Raw genomic sequence first — 18,233 nt, 5'->3', positions numbered from 1 at the left:
CTCCAGTCTGGGCAACAGAGTGAGACTCCAACTCAAAAAAAAAAAAGATACTTTTTCCACTGCTCAAAACAGTTGCTGAACTTGTTAATCGTGATGCCTTTTAGTACTTCTGCTATTTTTTGTTTCACCTCTTCCACATTAGTAAAACAATTCTCTTTGAGGACTTATCCAGGGAAACAAAAAAGTTGCTCAGGGTGAGATCGGGTGAATAGGAGGGTGGGGCATGGGTGTCATCACATTTTTTAACCAAAAACTGCTGAACACTCAGTGTGGTGTGGGCTCATAACTCATTCATCATGAAATGGGCAAACACATTGAGAGAATCTCCAAAAAAGAGTTCACTGAAGCCAAACACGGCCTCTCACCACAATGCTGACTAGTGCACGGGTGCCAGTGGGTTCCTAGAACACTCACCTTGTGGGGAAAGCCTGTACTGCAAGGGGCCTACCCTCCAAAACCCTCCGCTTTTTTGGGGGGGAGGTCCCCCTTGTATTCTATTATTTGCAGTTAAATCCATATAATTGATTTAGCAAGAATAATCAAGATTGGTAATAGCTGTCATAGAGCATCGTGCTTGAGCAGTGGTGTCTTCCATGAGCAAGGGCTAGAGAAGTGGTGGCACCGATGTCCTGTTTAGCATTCCAGCTTTAGGGCCACATGGTAGATGCTCAGGAAAGGCGATTTGTCCCTGAATCTCTTTACTCCCTATCAGGCTCTTCCCAGACCCCAACCCTGTCAGCTATTGTCTTTCACTTCTAGCCGTCATTGCTAGGGAGAACTTCCTTTTCTAGAAAGGCTTGGGTTCTCCCTTTCTAGAAAGGCTTGGGGTCCTGGCCTCTGTCACTGGGGCTTGTCAAGACTTTTTTTTTTTTGAGTTGGAGACTCACTCTGTCGCCCAGGCTGGAGTGCAGTGACATGCTCACGGTCACCTCAGCCTTGATCTGCTGGGCTCAGGTGATCCTTCCTCCTCAACCTTCCAAGTAGCTGGAACTACAGGCATGTACCACCACGCCTGACTAATTTTTTATTTTATCGAGGTCTTGCCAAGTTGCCCAGCCTGGTCTCAAAATCCTGGACTCAGGCAATCCTCTTGCCTCAACCTCCCAAAGTGCTGGGATTATAGGCGTGAGTCACTATACCTGGCCTCAATCAAGACTTTTGGTTGCAAATGTCAGGACCCCACCTGGTTTTTCTGCTGGACTTTCTGAAGGAAGAATATCAGAAACTGGAATGTTACCAGTCTCCTGGCAGACCTATACTCTGTCTCCCAGCACACATCGCCCTTAATCTTCTCTCTCTGCTGACCAGCTTTCTCCTTTTCTCTGTCCCCACAGTAGGAGGTGCCTCTGTAGCATCCACGATGTCAATATAGGATGTCTTCCAGTCTCAGTGGGGGTGGTCTGATGTGGCTCAGCTAGTATGACCAGGGGGCAGGGTCACGTGCCAGAACTTACTTTGTGGGTCAGTTGGGCAGAGAAGCAGGTCTGGGCTGCTGTTTTTGAACAGGACTCTTTGGTATGGTTGCCACCAGTTCCATGAGACTATTTGAATTTAATTTTAAATTAATTAAAATTAAATAAAATTTAAAATCCACTTCATTTGTTCTAGCACCCCTCTTTTTTTTTTTTGAGTTGGAGTCTCACTCTGTTGCCCAGGCAGGAGTGCAGTGGCATACTCATGGCCACCCCAATGTCGACCTGCTGGGCTCCAGTGATCCTTCTGCCTCAGCCTTCCAAGTAGCCGGAACTGCAGGCACGTGCTACTATGCCCGGCTAATTTTTGATTTATTGTAGAGATGAGATCTCACCAAATAGCCTGGGGTAGTCTCAAACCTGTGGGCTCAGGCAGTCCTCTCGCCTCGGCCTCCCAAAGTGCTGGGATTACAGGATGACCCACCGAGCCCGGCCTCTAGTCCCCTTTTAAGCATACAGAATATTTCCATTATTACAGAAGGCTCCGCCAGACAATGCTATTCTAGAAGGTACCCACTACACTCAGTGATAATTGGTCAGAACCAGGAGGGCCCCTAAACACATATTGGTTAAGATACAAACTATGCTGTTATAACAAAGAAACCCATAAACGATTGTGGCTTCAACATAACACAAGTTTTTTTGCTTTCTTAGGTAATGGTCCAAGTCTGACATAGCATCTCCAAGTGTCAGCATTGCTATGTTTTATTTTGCCGGTTGACCTTCTTCAGAGTGTGGACCGTGACCTCATGGTCCAATAGTGCACCACCTGTGTGGTTTTCAGGCAGCAGAAGGGGAAAAGAAGAGGAGGGGAAGGGCGTGTCCCTTTCTTGGCTGGGCAGAACCTGGTAGCTGTACTCATCCCTTCTGCTCTCATCCTGTTGACCAGACTTGGTCACATGGGCACCTATAGCTGCAAGGGATCTTAGAAAGTGAAGTCTTTAGTTGAGAGGCTATCACTGTGTTGAAGGACAGTGCGCATTCTCTGCCACAGGACTGTCTCTCTCAATTCCTCCTGTTTGCAGGTGAGAAGAATGAAGAGATAGAGGCCAACAGGAGACAGTGGCAGAGCAGTCACAGGTCCTGACCTCCACCTCTGAGCTCTGTCCCAGCCTCTCTGTGGTAGTTGTCTCCGTCCTTTAACTGGCCATCACTAAGGTTCAGACCGGTCCACTTAGGTCCAGACCAGTCCACTTACTTGGTTAGAACTTAGCTATATGACTGTACCCTCATGGCAGAGAATGCTGGGAAATGCCGTCTTTTTTCTCGGTGGCCATGTGTCTCTAAACCAGGAGAAAGAGGGAGAGGATATTGGTGAGCGTGCAGTATTTTCTACTCCACTGCCTTGTCAGAGACTTTATTCTAGAAGAAGATATTGTACATACATTGAACTCTTAATGAATTAGTGACAGTTGTGATGTGTGCTGGGAATCCATGTTACAGTGGTGAATGCTGACCTCTTTCCTGATCAGTCAAGTACATGAAGGAGGTCTCACCATATTTCAAGAACTCTGCCAGCGGGACCTCAGTCGGCTGGGACTCGCCTCCTGCCTCACCCCTTCAGCGGCAGCCTTCCTCCCCTGGGCCCGCTCCCCGGAACCTCAGTGAGTCCAAACACATATCCTTGAAGATGGCGTATATCTCGAGGAGGTGCATCCCCACTGACCCGGAGCCCAGGTAAGGCTGGAGCTAAAGGTAGCTCAAATAGACAGATGCCCTGGCATTAGGTGGTGGGGCCAGGGGAAGATAGCTGTGTTGCACAGTGCCCGGCACAATGCCGGTAGATAGGTGCATAAGAAGCAGATTGGATGGCTGCCAAGTGAAGTGATGGAAAGGTCTCACCAAGTTGTTTGGGCTGGTCTTGGACCCCCAGGCTCAGCAATCCATTCACTTTGGCCTCCCAAAGTGCTGGGATTACATACAGGCTGAGCCATTGAGCCCGGCCTCCTCACTGATCTTTAACCTCTCCACTGTGAAATAAAATTGTTGGACTCATTGATTCCCCTCAAGTCTCTGTCACTTCTGCTGAAGTTCTGAGATGCCTGGTAACATTTGTATCAGGGCTACTGAAAGTTACCATGCTTCACATCTAAGGGGCTTTAATAGTTCATTGGTAATAATACGGATACCAACTAACATGTACTGAGTATTCACTGGTCAGCTGAGCCTGATCCCAGACATTACCTGAAATATGCATGTATATGTCTCTACGTGTGTGCACATGGAGCTGACTTGCAAATGCAAATGTCTGTGTGTATATAAGTGAATATTTGTATGTGTATGAGTATAGATCTGTGCATATGTGTTTGTATGTTTATATGTTAATATTTGCATATGTGTACATATGTGTGTGTGTGCATGTGTGCCTGGGCATATGCATGCATGAGTAAAATTACATGTGTAACCTGAATATAACTGGGGTTCCATATGACCCACTATCAGTGCAATATCCCTGTTAAAGGTACACAGTTTGACAACCAAAATACAATGAAAGTGATTTCAAAACTTTTCTTTTCTTTTTTTTTGGAGTTGGAGTCTCACTCTGTCGCCCAGACTGGAGTGCAGTGGCCGCTCCCGGCCACCGCAGCCTTGACCTGCTGGGCTCCGGCGATCCTTCCACCTCAGCCTTCCGAGTAACTGGAACTACAGGCGTGCGCTACCACGCCTGGCTAATTTTTGATTTATTGTAGAGATGAGGTCTCGCCAAGTTGCCCAGGCGGGTCTTGAACCCGCGGGCTCAGGCAATCCACTCACCTCGGCCTCCCAAAGTGCGGGATTGCAGGCTGAGCCACTGAGCCCGGCTGATTTCAAATTTTTACTCAATGTTAGGGCTGCATTTGGCTGCAAGTATAGAAATCCCAACAAGCAGTGTCTTAAATAAACGAGATTTATTTTTCCACGTTTCTTTTTTTCTTTTTTTGAGTAGGAGTCTCACTCTGTCACCCAGGCTGGAGTGCAATGGCATGCTCATGGTCACCTCAGCCTTGGCTCGCTGGGAGATCATTCTGCCTCAGCCTTCCAAATAGCTGGACCTACAAGTGTGCGCCACCACACCTGGCTAATTTTTTGATCTACTGTAGAGATGAGGTCTCACCAAGTTACCCAGGCTGGTCTCAAACCCCTGGGCTCAGGCAATCCTCTTGCCTCTGCCTCCCAAAGTGCTGAGATTACAGTTGTAAGCCACTGCACCTGGCCGTTTTTCCACGTTTAAAAAGAAGTCCAGGGGTCAGCTATTCAGGCTGCTGTGGATCAGTGGTCCCTAACCTTTTTGTCATCAGGGGCCGGTTTTGTGAAAGACAGTTTTTCCACAGATGGTGGGGTGTGTAGGGAAAGAGAGGGGGAATCATCAGGCATTAGATTCTCACTTGATCTTAGCCAAAAGGCCGAGAAGCAATGGCATTAGTTTCTCATAAGGAGCTGAACCTAGATCCTGCACACATGCAATTCCCAATAGGGTTCATGCTCCTATAAGAACTGATTGCCTGGCTGGGGGTTTGAGACCAGCCTGGGCAACTTGGTGAGCTCTTGTCTCTACAAGAAATCACAAAAAAAAAGAAGAAGAAAGAATTGCCACTGCTCATCTGACAGGAGATGGAAATCAGGAGATAATGTGAGCGATGGATGAGGAGCTGCTGTGAATACAAATGAAGCTTTGCCTGCTCACCTGCCACTCACCTTCTGCTGTGTGGCCCGGCTCCTAACAGGCCACAGACTGGCACTGATCTGTGGGCCGGGGGTTGGGGCCCTTGCTCTAGACACTCAAGAGTGCTGTCACAGAACCAGGCTTCTACCTTCTTCCTCTGCCATTTTTATTATAGTTTTTCTTTTTCACAGAGACAGGATGGTAGCTGCACCTCCAAGCAGGTGTCCCTATGGCAGACCAGATGAAGACAAAGGGCAGAGAGAGGCTTTTCTCCTGGCATTTGGCTATCTATTGCTGTATAACACACCATCCTGAGATTTAGTGGCTTAAAAAATAGCAATTTAGCCAGCTGTGATGGCTCATGCCTGTAATCCCAGCACTTTGGGAGGCAGAGGCAAGAGGTTTGCCTGAGCCCACAGGTTTGAGACCAGCCTGGGCAACATGGCAAGACCTTGTCTCTACAATAAATAAAAAATTAGCTGGACTTGGTGGCATGTGCCTGTAGTTCCAGCTACTTGGAAGGCTGAGGCAGAAGGATTGCCTGAGCCCAGCAGGTCGAGGATTCGGTGGCCATGAGCCTGCTACTGCACTCCAGCTTGGGTGATAGGGTAAGACTCCGACTCAAAAGAAAAAAACAACAACAAAAAATGAAAATAGCAATTTATTTGCTCTCACAATTCTGTAATCTGGGCCGACTTGACTGACCAGGTGTTCTGCTCTTTGTGGTATCTGCTGGGACTGGAAGTCCAAGTGGCTGCTTCACTCACATTTGGTGCCTAAGCTGGGATGGCTGGAACCACTGGGGGCTGACTGGACTTTTCTCTTTCCACGTGGCCTTTCCACGTGACTAGCTTGTGCTTCCCTGTAGCATGGTGCTCTCAAGGTAGCAGGACTTTTTTTTAGGTTTTTATTTATTTTTAAAATTAATTAGCTAATTACTTTTGAGTCATGGTCTCACTCTGTTGCCCAGGCTGGAATGCAGTGGCATGATCATGGCTCACCGCAGCCTCAGATTCCTTGGCTCAGGCAATTCTCCCTCCTCACCTTCCTGAATAGCTGAGACTACAGATGTGTACCACCATACCTGACTAGCTTTTGTTGTTTTGTAGAGATGAGGTCTTGCTATGTTGCCCAAGCTGGTCTTGAGCTCCTGGCTTCAAACAGTCCTCCCATCTTGGCCTCCTAAAGTGCTGTTATTACAGGCATGAGCTCCCACGTTCAGCCTGCTAGCTGGACTTCTTATATGGTGGCTTGGAAATGACTTCTGCTACATTTTATTTGTTTAACCAAGTCATAAAGTCAAGGGGAGGAGACACGATCTTCACCCTTCTCTGGGAGAAGTGGACTGTGTATACAGGAAGGGATGGATTTGGTGGAGGCCATCTTTGGAGACTAACTACCACACACAGGAAAGATTTACCTGTCATTCAGGAAGGGACATCCACCCCAGAGGCTTCTGTCTATATCTCGTGGGTCAACACTGGGTCACCTGGCTAGCCCTAGCTGCAAGAGATGCTGGGAATTCAACTATTTTGCATTCTAGTTCTGCAGTAGAGAAAGGTGCAGGTGAAGGGGGTGAGATAGGTGTTGTGTGAGCCACTCTGGAGTTTCTGCCTCCCTCCATCTAGTGCTGAAACGCCAAAGGGACTCTTTAATGCCCTCAGGATATTCTGGAAATCCTCTCCCTGTCACCTCTCCTGTTGGCACCTCCCAGACACTCTCCTCCACACTTACCTGCCTGGCGTTTTGTCTCTTCCTCCTTCCTGTGCCATTCCCTCAGCTCTTTGTTAGGTAGATCAACTTGGCCTCTTAAGCCTCTTTGCCTTTGTGTTTTCTGCCCTTCTTATCAGTGGAACAAGGAGAGTCTGGGAGCTGCCCAGCAAGGGCCTTAGAAACCAGGATAAGAGGGCAAGGTCATTTCCATGATTTCAGTTGTCACCCAGTAATGATTTCGGCCCCAACACGTTTGAGTGTGTGCATGTGTTTGTGTGTATATGCATGCGTGTGTGTGTGTGTGTGTGTGTGTGTGTGTGTGTGTGTGTGTGTGTGTGACAGCCTCTTGTCCCTGGACCTCCTGAGGCCCCAACCACTGTGGCTGGAGCCCAAGCAGTGGGTGTCACTCCTGGTTCTGTTGTGGACATCCCTGCAATTCCTCCTGGTTTGGTGGTGGGTGGGGTTTGGTGGTTGCAGCCTAGTGGTCAGGATCTCCCCTCCTCCATTTGTGCCCACAGGTACCTGGAGATCTGTTCGGCAGATGGCCATGACACCTTCTTCCTGAGGGCCAAGGATGAAGCTGGTGCAAGGTCGTGGGCCAGTGCCATCCAAGCCCAGATCGGCGCCCTGGTGCCCTGGGTCAAGGGCGAGCTACAGGCACTGCTGGCAGCCCCGGACACAGCTGGGAGCCAGGATATCAAGCACGTTGGCTGGCTGACCGAGCAGGTGCCTGGGCTGGCTGGGCCTGGCCCCCCACCCCCAGAGCCAGCCTTGTTCCCAATGCCCCTCCCTGTCTCACTTGCCCTGGCCCTCAGACTTCTGCCCTCCCCCCCACCCCGCTCATTGCTGCTTTGCCCCCGCAGCTGCCCAGTGGGGGCACGGTCCCCACCCTGGCCCTGCTGACTGAGAAGGAGCTGCTCGTCTACTCCTGTCTCCCCCAGACCCGTGAGGCCCTGAGCCGGCCAGCCCGTACTGCCCCGCTCATCGCCACCAGGTACCACAGGCAGGGCGGTGTGTCTCCCCCAGAGCGTGGGGGTGATGCTCCAGGAGGGCCCCAGAAGCTAGGAGCTGCAGCCCTGTTCTGCCTGCAGCTGTTCCCCAGGTGACCGAAACGAGTCTCTGCCCTGTCTGGGCCTCAGTTGCCTCACTTGCTAAATGGGGACTTGTAACAAAAGGATGCGGGGTCCTACCAGCCACTCTTTCATGATACCCACACCTTGTGCTGTGTGACTTGGGCAACGCAGAGCTGACCCCAACAGTCTCTGCCTTCAAGGAGACCCCAGTCTGGTGGGATAGACAGATCCAGGAGCAGCCACTACAGTGCAGGGTTTGTAGGAGCCGCTTTCCTGCCCTGCTGGTGGGGAAAGGCTTGAGGGAGGACGTGAGATTTGAGCTGGATTCTGGTGGGTGAATAGAAGTTTGCTATTGAAGAAAGGGCAGAAGAGCATCTCATAAAAAGAGGATACCATGATCAAAGGTGCAGAAGCCTGAAGAGATGTAGCATGTCGGTGGAGCTGTGAGAGTGGTGTGACTGGTGTGTGGGATCCATGCAGGGAACAGAGAGGCATGAGAGTGGAGGCTGGCAGGCCTGGCCTTCGGAGCGCTGTTGCTGGGTGAGGGAGTGTTGGCTTTGTCTGAAGGGTTTAAGTACGGCAACTCTGGTTTTTTTTTTCTTTTTTTGAGTTGGAGTCTCACTGTCCCCAGGCTGGAGTGCAGTGGCATGCTCACAGCCACTGCAGTCTCTACCTGCTGGACTCAGGCAATCCTGCCTCTGCCTCTGCCACCATGCCTGGCCACTTTTTTGATTTATTGTAGAGATGAGGTCTCAGTAAGTTGCCCAGGCTGGTCCTGAACCCTTGGGCTCAGGAAGTCCTCATGCTTCGGCCTCCCAAAGTGCTGGGATTACAGGCATGAGCCACTGCACCCAGCTCTGGTTGTGTTTTAAAGGAATCCTGTGGCTGCCACACAGGACACGCAGTGAAGAGTGCAGGACGGCAGCTGGGAGGCTGTGCCTTCCTGCCAGAGCAGAGCGATGGAGGGCTGGGGAGGCGGAGGCGGGTGGGCAGCAGATGGGACGAAAGCAGCATTTGCATTGGAAAGCACATGGGTGGTAAAACTAAGGCTTAGTGCTTGCCAGTTGGAGAGGTGGAAGAAGGCGTCTGGAATGAACGGGAGGTCTGGGGCTGGTGTCTGGGTGAGCGTGGGCCTGGCGGTGGGGGCGCAAAGAGAGGAGGCTGGAGCAAGATGCTGAGTCAAGTCTAGAGTGCATGTGGGATAGACAGGGGGTGGGATGGGAAGCTTGTGGACTCATGGGTCTGTAACTCCGGACTGGAACCTGGGAAACTGGGTGTCTGCAGAGGCCCAAGCGGGGAACTGAGCTAAAGAGACTGGCTAGAGGGAGGAGCAAAGAGGGATACAGGCCAGAACTGTGAGGTCTGCTGCCCAGAGAGGGACAGTGAGTTTCCAAGGCCACACCGCAAGTGAAAGTCAAGCTGCAGGATCTGAGACCTATGTCACTCAAGGAGGCAGTCTTTACCTGGGCCTGGGTTCTGGCCCATGTGTCAGGAGCCTGTTGGCTCCTGGGGATAATGAGGTCATGGATTGCCTACCCAGTCAAGTCAGGCAACACATGTTTGCTGAGCACCTACTGTGTGTCAGGCTTGGTTTTAGTTACTGGGATACAGTGGTGAGCAAAAGACAAAGATTTCTATCCTAGCTGACATTCTAGAGAAAGAGAACAATTGAAAACCAACAGGAACGAATATATAAAAAGTGTAATTTCTGGTACCATGATGAAAAAGTAAGGCAAGTGAGTGACAAGGGCACCATTTAGACAGTTAGGTCAGGAAAGGCTTCTCAGAGGAAGTGACATTTGATAAAGATCTGAAGAAGTGAGGGAGCAATGCAGGTATCAGGGAAGCATGTTAAGGCAGAGGGAACAGCGTGTGCAGAGTGAGGACACCAGGACACCAGTGAGACGAGCCGAGGAGGTGGCGGAACAGTGGGTGGGAGCCATCTCCTGCCAAGCCACTCAGTGCCCACTGGCAAGTCCTGTCCCTGCTGGGTGGTAAAGGGCTCCCAGGTCCCTTCCCAGGTCCACCCCCTTTGCCCAGAACTGTTTGCCCTCTGCCCAAGGCCTCATGCTTGCCCTCTGCCCTCACCCCAGACTGGTGCACTCGGGCCCCTCCAAGGGCTCGGTGCCCTATGACACAGAGCTCTCCTTCGCCCTGCGCACGGGTACGCGCCATGGTGTGGACACTCATCTGTTCAGCGTGGAGTCACCGCAGGAGCTGGCCGCCTGGACCCGCCAGCTGGTGGACGGCTGTCACCGGGCTGCCGAGGGTGTGCAGGAGGTGTCCACAGGTGCGCTGGGCAGATCTAGGAGTGCCTGTCTGGTAATGAGCCTCTTGCTCTCAGAGGCATTCAAGCTTCCTGCTTTAGAGTGTTTTAGAAAGGAGATAGAAAGTGGGGTTTGGAGCTGGGTGGGCATGATGGCATACATCTGTAGCCTGGCTACTCAGGAGGCTGAGGCTGGAGTATCACTTGAGCCCAGGACTTTGAGGTTACACTGACCTATGAGCATACCACTGCACTCCAGCCTGGGTGACAGAGTGAGACCCTGTCTTTTAAAAGAAAGAAGAAAGTGGGGTTAGGGACCTCTGTTTTGGATTTGCAAGTGTCCTGCTGGGCAGAGAGACTCTTCCCTGGGTCTTCTTGGCTCTGTGATTCTCCTGATAAGGATTTGAGAGATGGCACTGGGGCAGGGTTGCCAGATAAAATGCAACCCAGTTAAATGTGAATTTCAGGTAAACAACAGATGCTGTTTCATGTAAGTACGTCCAAATTATTCATTGTTTATCTTATGTGAATTTAACTGGGTGGGTCTCCGAGGGCCAGGCTTGCAGTCTGCTGACTCCTGTACAGGGAGCGGACCTTCTGCCCATGGAAGGTTTTGAGCCCCTCTTCTGCTTTCAGTGCTGCTGGAAGTGGAACTGGAAGTGGAGATGGGTTCTCTGGGTGGGAGGGTGATGACACGGGTGGGGGTACCAGAGCCACAATGGGCCCTGGAAGGGTCCAGGCCCACTCCGGGCAGCTGTGGGGGGTTGGAGTCGGGGTGTGGTCTCTGAGAGTCCTCTGTGCTGTGCCCACATGCCTCCCGCAGCCTGCACGTGGAACGCCCGTCCCTGCAGCCTCTCTGTGCACATTGACAAGGGCTTCACTCTGTGGGCAGCCGAGCCTGGTGCAGCCCGAGCTGTGCTGCTCCGGCAGCCCTTTGAGAAGCTGCAGATGTCCTCCGATGATGGCGCCAGTCTCCTTTTCCTGGACTTTGGGGGCGCTGAAGGCGAGATCGTGAGTGAAAGACTGCCTCTGCACCCGGGGAGGAGGGGTTGTGTCCTCCTGGAGGCCAGGCTGCATGGGCCCTGACCTTTCTTTCCATCCACCTGCAGCAGCTGGACCTGCACTCGTGTCCCAAAACCATGGTCTTCATCATCCACTCCTTCCTCTCGGCCAAGGTCACCCGCTTGGGGCTCTTGGCCTAGAAGTCGCCACATGCGCTGGCCCTGAAGAGGGGTGTCTACCATGTGGCCTGACCTGGCCTTTGCCTGCTGCCTGCTCTTCACGGGGCTGAGGGCCAGGAGAGGAGGGAAGCGAAGTCCTCCAAGACCCTGGCTCCTGAGGGAAGCTGGACTGGGTCTCGGGTGCCAGGACTTGGACCCAGGACCCAGCAGATCCTGCCTGTGATCGGGTGGCCTTCCCACCGCCCCCTCCACCAGTGCCTTTTGCAGAGAGATATTTTGTGTACACAGAAGCCATTCCGAGCCTGGACCTGTCCTGTGGGGATGACGACCCAGCCAAGGGCTGAGCTGCCTGCCAGGCCTCCTAGAGGCTCCTAGGCCACCCTGGAGGTCCCATCTGAAGCCCAAGTCCCCTGGGGTCAGTGGCAAGAGAAAGAAGAGGAGACTTTCTATTCATTTTCCCTCAGTCCCCACCAACTTGGGGCATCTGGTGTCTCTCTTCATCCTCTCTCTCCTTATTCTCGGATTAATAAACAGCCTGTGAGCACATGGGCAGCCTGGGCTAGTCTCTGTGGTTTGTGCCTTGGCCTTTGGGCCTGGTGGTGACCCCTGCAGTCCCAAGACGGACCAGACCAAGGACCAGGACACCTTTCCCTGGGGAAGGGCAGACGTTATTTTTGAGTTGGAGTCTCTGTCGCCAGGCTGGAGTGCAGTAGCATGCTCACGGCCACCACAGCCTTGACCTGGGCTCAGGCGATCCCTCTCTCTCAGCCTTCCAAGTAGCTGGAACCACAGGTGTACACCACCACACCCAGCTAATTTTTCTTATTTATTGTAGAGTTGTGGTCTCGCCAAGCTGCTCAGGCTGGTCTCGAATCCCTGGGCTCAGGCAGTCCTCTCGCCTCTGCCTCCCAAAGTGCTGGGATGACAGGTGTGATCCACTGCACCCAGCCTAGAAGGGCAGCCTTTTACAGAGGGTGTTCTGGGTATCTATTGTGTGACAAGTTACCCAAGATTTATCTGCTTAAGATGGCATGCATGTATCCTCTTGGGTTCTGTGGGTCAGGAACAGAGAGGGGCTCAGCTGGGTGGCTCTTGCCTCAGGGCCTTTCATGAGGTTGCAGTCAAGATGTGGCCAGGGGCTTTCACCATCTGAAGGCCTGGGCCAGAGGACCTGTGTCCAACACTGTGTGGGTAGGAGGTCTCAGGTCTTCACCCCATGGCCTGACTGCAGGGCTGCCCCCATCCGCATGACGTGGAAGCGGGTTGTCCCTGCGGTGAGACTTGAGAGGACAAGCAGGAAGCTAAGTGCCTCTTCACACTTGGTCTGGGACGTCATGTACTGCCTCTGTTGCCTTATTCTGCTCATTAGGAGTCACTGAATTCAGCCCACACTCAAATGGAGGGGAATTAGTTTCCACTCTTAAAGAAAGGAATGTCAGATAATATGTGGACCTATTTTAAAACCATCTTGAAGCCTCGGGCCCTTTCCTGTAGAAGCAAGGTTGGGTAGAGCATGCTTTGCACTTTAGAAACTAACGTTCTGGCTGGATGTGAGTGGGTGGTAGCTGTAATTCCCTTCTTGTATTAGGCATGCTGGTTTATGACTGTAATCGCAGTGCTTTGGGAGGCCAAGGTGGGAGGATTGCTTAAGGCCAGGATTTCAAGACCAGCCTTGGCAACACAGAGAGCCTGTTTCTACAAAAATTTAAAAATTAGCTGGGTGTAATGGTGCATGCCTATAGTCCTAGGCCCTAGCTGCTTGGGTGGCTGAGGCAGGAGGATTCTTAAGCCCAGGAAGTTGAAGCTGCAACGAACTATTATCACACCAATGCACACCAGACTCTAGTCTGGGGAACAGAGACCGTATCTCTTTAGAACAAACAAGCAAACAAAAACAACCTCCCCACTTGCTTGCATTGTCCAGAGAACTACAATGACAACAGCAATGATGGCTAGCATTTTTTTTTAACTTTCTAAAGGATCAGTTTATTCAATATAGCGCTAAGATAAAAACCATGTTACTTCAGGGCTATCACTTGCAGCTTACTTATAATGGTAGCATTGTTTTTTCTGCGTGTATTTATTGGTGAAAACAATACTTTCTCAGCTTTTCCACATTTCCAGCAATATCCTGAACCGCCAAAGACACATCTGTTCTCGTTCTGGCTGTCAGCAGCCTGAGGCCTTCGCTCAGATCCCTTTGAAAATGGCAGGTGACTGCCTCCCTTCCTGCCTGGCCATGGCTAAATGGAGAGCGCCTGCTGGGTCAGGCTCTGTGCTGGATGCGGCGCATGCACTGTTTTACAGGACCCTTGTGACAGGCCTACATGGTGGGCACAGTTGTCTCGTCTTCACAGTTATCTCGTCTTCTGAACTGGGGCTCAGAGAGGGAGAGCAAATAGCTCAAAGTCACTTTTGTTCCATTGACCAAAACAGTCATGTGACTGACATGTCTGAGCTGGGATTCAAATGGAGTTTGTTTGACCCCGGAGCCCTTGTTCACTTTAGAGACCCTTTGACCCTGAACCATCCAATAGAAATATAGTATGAACCACTTACGTGATTTAAAATTTTCTTGGACTGGGCACAGTGGCTCACACCTATAATCCCAGCACTTTGGGAGGCTGAGGTGAGAGGATTGCCTGAGTCCATGGGTTCGAGATCAGCCTGGGCAACTTGATGAGACCTCATCACTACAGTGCATCAAAAAATTAGCTGGGCATGGTGGTGCATACCTGTGTTTCCAGCTACTTGGAAGGCTGAGGCAGAAAGATCATCTGAGCCTAGCAGGTCGAGGCTGCAATAGCTGTGAGCATGCCACTGCACTCCAGCCTGGGTGACAGAGTGAGACTCCAACTCAAAAAAAATTTTTTTCTAGAAGCCACATTTAAGAAGTATTAAAAATAGGTGCGGTGGCTCACACCTGTAATCCCAGCACTTTGGGAGGCAGAGGCAAGAGAACTGCTTGAATCCAGGAGTATGAGACCAGCCTGGGCAACTCGGTGAGACCTTGTCTCTACACAATTAAAAAAAAAAAGGCCGGGCTCGGTGACTCAGCCTGTAATCCCAGCACTTTGGGAGACCGAGGCGAGTGGATTGCCTGAGCCCGCGGGTTCGAGACCTGCCTGGGCAACTTGGCGAGACCTCGTCTCTACAATAAATAAAAAACTAGCCGGGCGTGGTAGCACGCACCTGTAGTTCCGGCTACTTGGAAGGCTGAGGCGGAAGGATCGCCGGAGCTCAGCAGGTCGAGGCTGCGGTGGCCAGGAGTGTGCCACTGCACTCCAGTCTGGGCAACAGAGTGAGACTTCAACTCAAAAAAAAAAAAAAAAATTAGCCAGGCATGGTGGTGCATGCCTGTGTTTCCAGTTACTTGGAAGGCTGAGGTGGAAGGATCATCTGAGGCCAGCATGTTGAGGCTGTGGTGGCTGTAGCCTGAGTGACAGAGTAAGACTCCTACTCAAAAAAAAGAGGCCGGGCACGGTGGCTCACACCTCTAATCCCAGCACTTTGGGAGGAGGAGACAAGAGGATTACCTGAGCCCATGGGTTCAAGGCCAGCCTTGGCAACTTGGCGAGACCTCATCTCTACAATAAGTCAAAATGTTAGCAGGGCATGGTGGCACACGCCTGTAGTTCTAGCTACTTGGGAGTCTGAGGCAGAAGGATCACCTGAGCACAGGAGGTCGAGGATGTGGTGGCCGTGAGTATGTGACTGCACTCTAGTCCTGGCGACAGTGAGACGCTAACTCAAAAACAAAAAATTTTTTTTGACCTAATTTTAAAACTTAAAAAAAAAATTGGGTCTTTGTCACCCAGGCTAGAATGCAGTCTCACGACCACGGCTCACTGCAGCCTCGACCTCCTAGACTCAGGTGATTCTTCTACCTCAGCCACCCAAGTATCTGGAACTACAGGAGCAGGCCACCATGCCCAGCTAATTTTTAAATTTTTTTTTTTGTAGAGGGGAGGTCTTGCTATGTTGCCTCGGCAGTCTTGAGCTCCTGGGCTTGAGCAATCCTCCAGTTTGGTCTCCCAAAGTGCTGGGATTACAGATGTCAGCCACTGCACCAGGCCCTGTTTTTAAGACTTTCTTTTTTTTTTTTTTTTTTTGAGTTGGAGTCTCACTGTCGCCCAGGCTGGAGTGCAGTGGCACACTCACGGCCACCGCAGCCTCGACCTGCTGGGCTCCGGCGATCCTTCCGCCTCAGCCTTCCAAGTAGCCAGAACTACAGGTGCGCATTACCATGCCCAGCTAATTTTTTGATTTATTGTAGAGAAGAGGTCTCACCATGTTGCCCAGGCTGGTCTTGAACCCACAGGCTCAGGCAATCCTCTCACCTCAGCCTTCCAAAGTGCTGGGATTATAGGCTTGAGCCACCGTGCCTGGCCATAATTTTTAATAATATATTTTACTTAACCCAGTATATCCAAAACATCATATCAACTCATAAAGATTTACTACTGAGATGTTTACATTCCTTTGTGATACTGCCTTTGAAATTCAGTTTGTATTTTGCATCCACAGCACTTATCTATTCCAGATACCACATTTTCATTGAAAATGCTCGATTTGTATTTAGATTTTGTAACATTTACAGTTGAAAAACATAGATTCAAAGCCGGACTCCGTGGCTCAGCCTGTAATCCTTTGGGAGGCTGAGGTGAGTGGATTGCCTGAGCCCGCAGGTTCGAGACCCGCCTGGGCAACTTGGCGAGACCTCATCTCTACAATAAATCAAAAAATTAGCCGGGCGTGGTAGTGCGCGCCTGTAGTTCCAGCTACTTGGAAGGCTGAGGCGGAAGGATCGCCGGAGCCCAGCAGGTCGAGGCTGCAGTGACTGGGAGTGGCCACTGCACTCTAGTCTAGGTGACAGAGTGAGACTCCGACTCAAAAAAAGAAAGAAAAACATAGATTCACATACCTATGTTGTTCTAAACATTCTAACATAACAGCTTTTAAATTTAAATTAAATTAAGTTTCTTGTTCTTATCACACGCTCTGTGCATGTCAAGAGCTCTGCAGCCACATGTGTCTAGTGGCTTCGTGTTGGACGAGGTAGTTCTAATTGAGTGTCCACATGAGGAAATTGGCACACGAAGTCATTTAGGCCAGAGGCACCAGCAACCTGGAAGATGCAGGTAAGCAGAGACTCCAGCCTTGCTCACCCACCCATCCAGGGGTTTCCTGTTCAGCTGAACAGTATCTGTACACACCTGCTCTGCGCTCGTCCTTGGGGCCAGGAGGTGATGCAGCTGGGAGCAAGACTGACAGGGCCCATTCTCTGGGAGGAAACGCATCAGAAGGTTGTCCAGTCAAGTGTGGGATGCAGACTGGGTTGACGTCTGGCTATAGCAGAGAGGCCAGCGGGACCTTGCTTGGTATGAGGGTTGGGGAGTCTCCTCTCAGGAGGCACCGAAGCAGATGTGCATCTAAAGGTGCATGCTTTCCTCAGCTATGACTGGAACGCTGCTGTGGAAAAACCAGCCCACATCTCAGTTGCTATGGCAACAAGCGTCTATTTTCAAGCTTCTGGGCTGCATGTCCACTGAAGTCTATTATAAGCTAGGCCGGCCTGGGTAGTTTTGCTCCAGGCTGTGGGTTGGGCTTAGGTCTGTTCCATGTTCCTTCTGGAGCCCAGAACGAAGGGGCAGCAGCTCCCAGGTCATGCTCTTCTCATGGCAGGTCACTGGCATGAAAAGACAAGTAATCACATGGTCCAGATGTGGTGGCACACGGCTGTCATCCCAGCACTATGGAAGGCAGAGATGGGAGGATTGCCTGAGCCCAGGGATTCAAGACCAACCTGGACAACTTGGCGAGACCTCGTCTCTACATTAAATCAAAAAATTAGCCAGGTGTGGTGGCACTGCACCTGTGGTTCCAGCTACTTGGGAGGCTGAGGTGAAAGGGTTGCCTGAGCCCAGCCAGTTGAGGCTGTGGGGGCTGTGAGTGTGCCATTGTACTCCAGCCTGGGTGACAAAGTGAAGCTGACTCCAAAAAAAAAAAAAATTAGAAAAGTAATCATGTGGGTACATTTACACCAACATGGTCACTTTTGTTCCATTGACCAAAACAATCATGTGGCTGAGCCTGGCATCATTGGGGAAGGAAGTTGTATTCTACCCGAATGGGAATAGAAGGGGAGTGGATAGTTGCTCAGTGACAATTAGAACTGTCACCAGCCAGCAAGAGCCAGTCAGGTGAGGGGGTAGCATTTCAAGGAGAGAAGCAGGTGAGAGGCTGATGAGAAAGGTTTTTAAAAAAAAATTAAAAATTAAAAAAAAATTTAAAATTTAAAAATTTACAATTCAGGGTTAGGTATACAAATGTTCATTATGCAGGTACCCATGTTGATAAGGTATGCCTCCCTCCCCTGGCAGTTTCCCACTACCACCAATTATCTAGGAAACGAGGTTTATTGTAAAAAGGTGGCTCCTGTGATTATGGAGGTTGAGAGGTCTGATAGCTTGCCATCTGTAAGTTGGACACCCAGGAAAGCCGGTGGTGTGAATTCCAGCTCAAGTAGGAGTAACTGGGAATTAGGAATGCTAACAGCGCAAATCCCATGCATGGGCAGGAGAAGATGATGTCTCAGCTCAAGCAGTCAGGCAGATAGAATTCAACCTTTCTGTCTATTTGGGCCCTCAGGGACTGGATGATGTCCACCTACACGAGGTGTAGAGGGGCAATCTCTCTTACTCAGTCCATCAATTCAGTGCTAATATCTTCCTCCAGAAATACCCTCACACACACCCAGAAATGATTTTTAATCAGAAATCTGGGCATCCTGTACCCAAATTGACACACAAAAGTAACGATCACCGTGTTCTACATGATTTCCCAGAGTCCCTTAGCAGGATTAAGACCAAGATGCCAGCCGGG

The 18,233-nt window shown here is 50.8% G+C and overlaps 1 protein-coding gene across 1 annotated transcript in view; it reads left to right on the top strand.

Annotated features, from left to right (window-relative positions):
• The window catches only part of SNTA1 (syntrophin alpha 1), a 27,044-nt gene extending 15,138 nt beyond the window's left edge, over nt 1-11,906 (top strand). The window contains exons 2-7 of the mRNA XM_008056314.2: nt 2,945-3,149; nt 7,347-7,554; nt 7,692-7,822; nt 9,995-10,191; nt 10,991-11,178; nt 11,277-11,906. Of these exons, the coding sequence (XP_008054505.1) occupies nt 2,945-3,149; nt 7,347-7,554; nt 7,692-7,822; nt 9,995-10,191; nt 10,991-11,178; nt 11,277-11,369 (1,022 nt within the window). The 3' untranslated portion in view covers nt 11,370-11,906. The remainder of the gene's footprint in view (nt 1-2,944; nt 3,150-7,346; nt 7,555-7,691; nt 7,823-9,994; nt 10,192-10,990; nt 11,179-11,276) is intronic.
• The last annotated feature ends 6,327 nt before the right edge of the window (nt 11,907-18,233 follow it).

This window comes from Carlito syrichta, unplaced genomic scaffold (genome assembly GCF_000164805.1).
Source record: "Carlito syrichta isolate Samal-C Ts95f unplaced genomic scaffold, Tarsius_syrichta-2.0.1 Scaffold302319, whole genome shotgun sequence".
NCBI lineage: Eukaryota > Metazoa > Chordata > Mammalia > Primates > Tarsiidae > Carlito > Carlito syrichta.
This window is presented reverse-complemented; position numbering and strand designations above follow the sequence as displayed.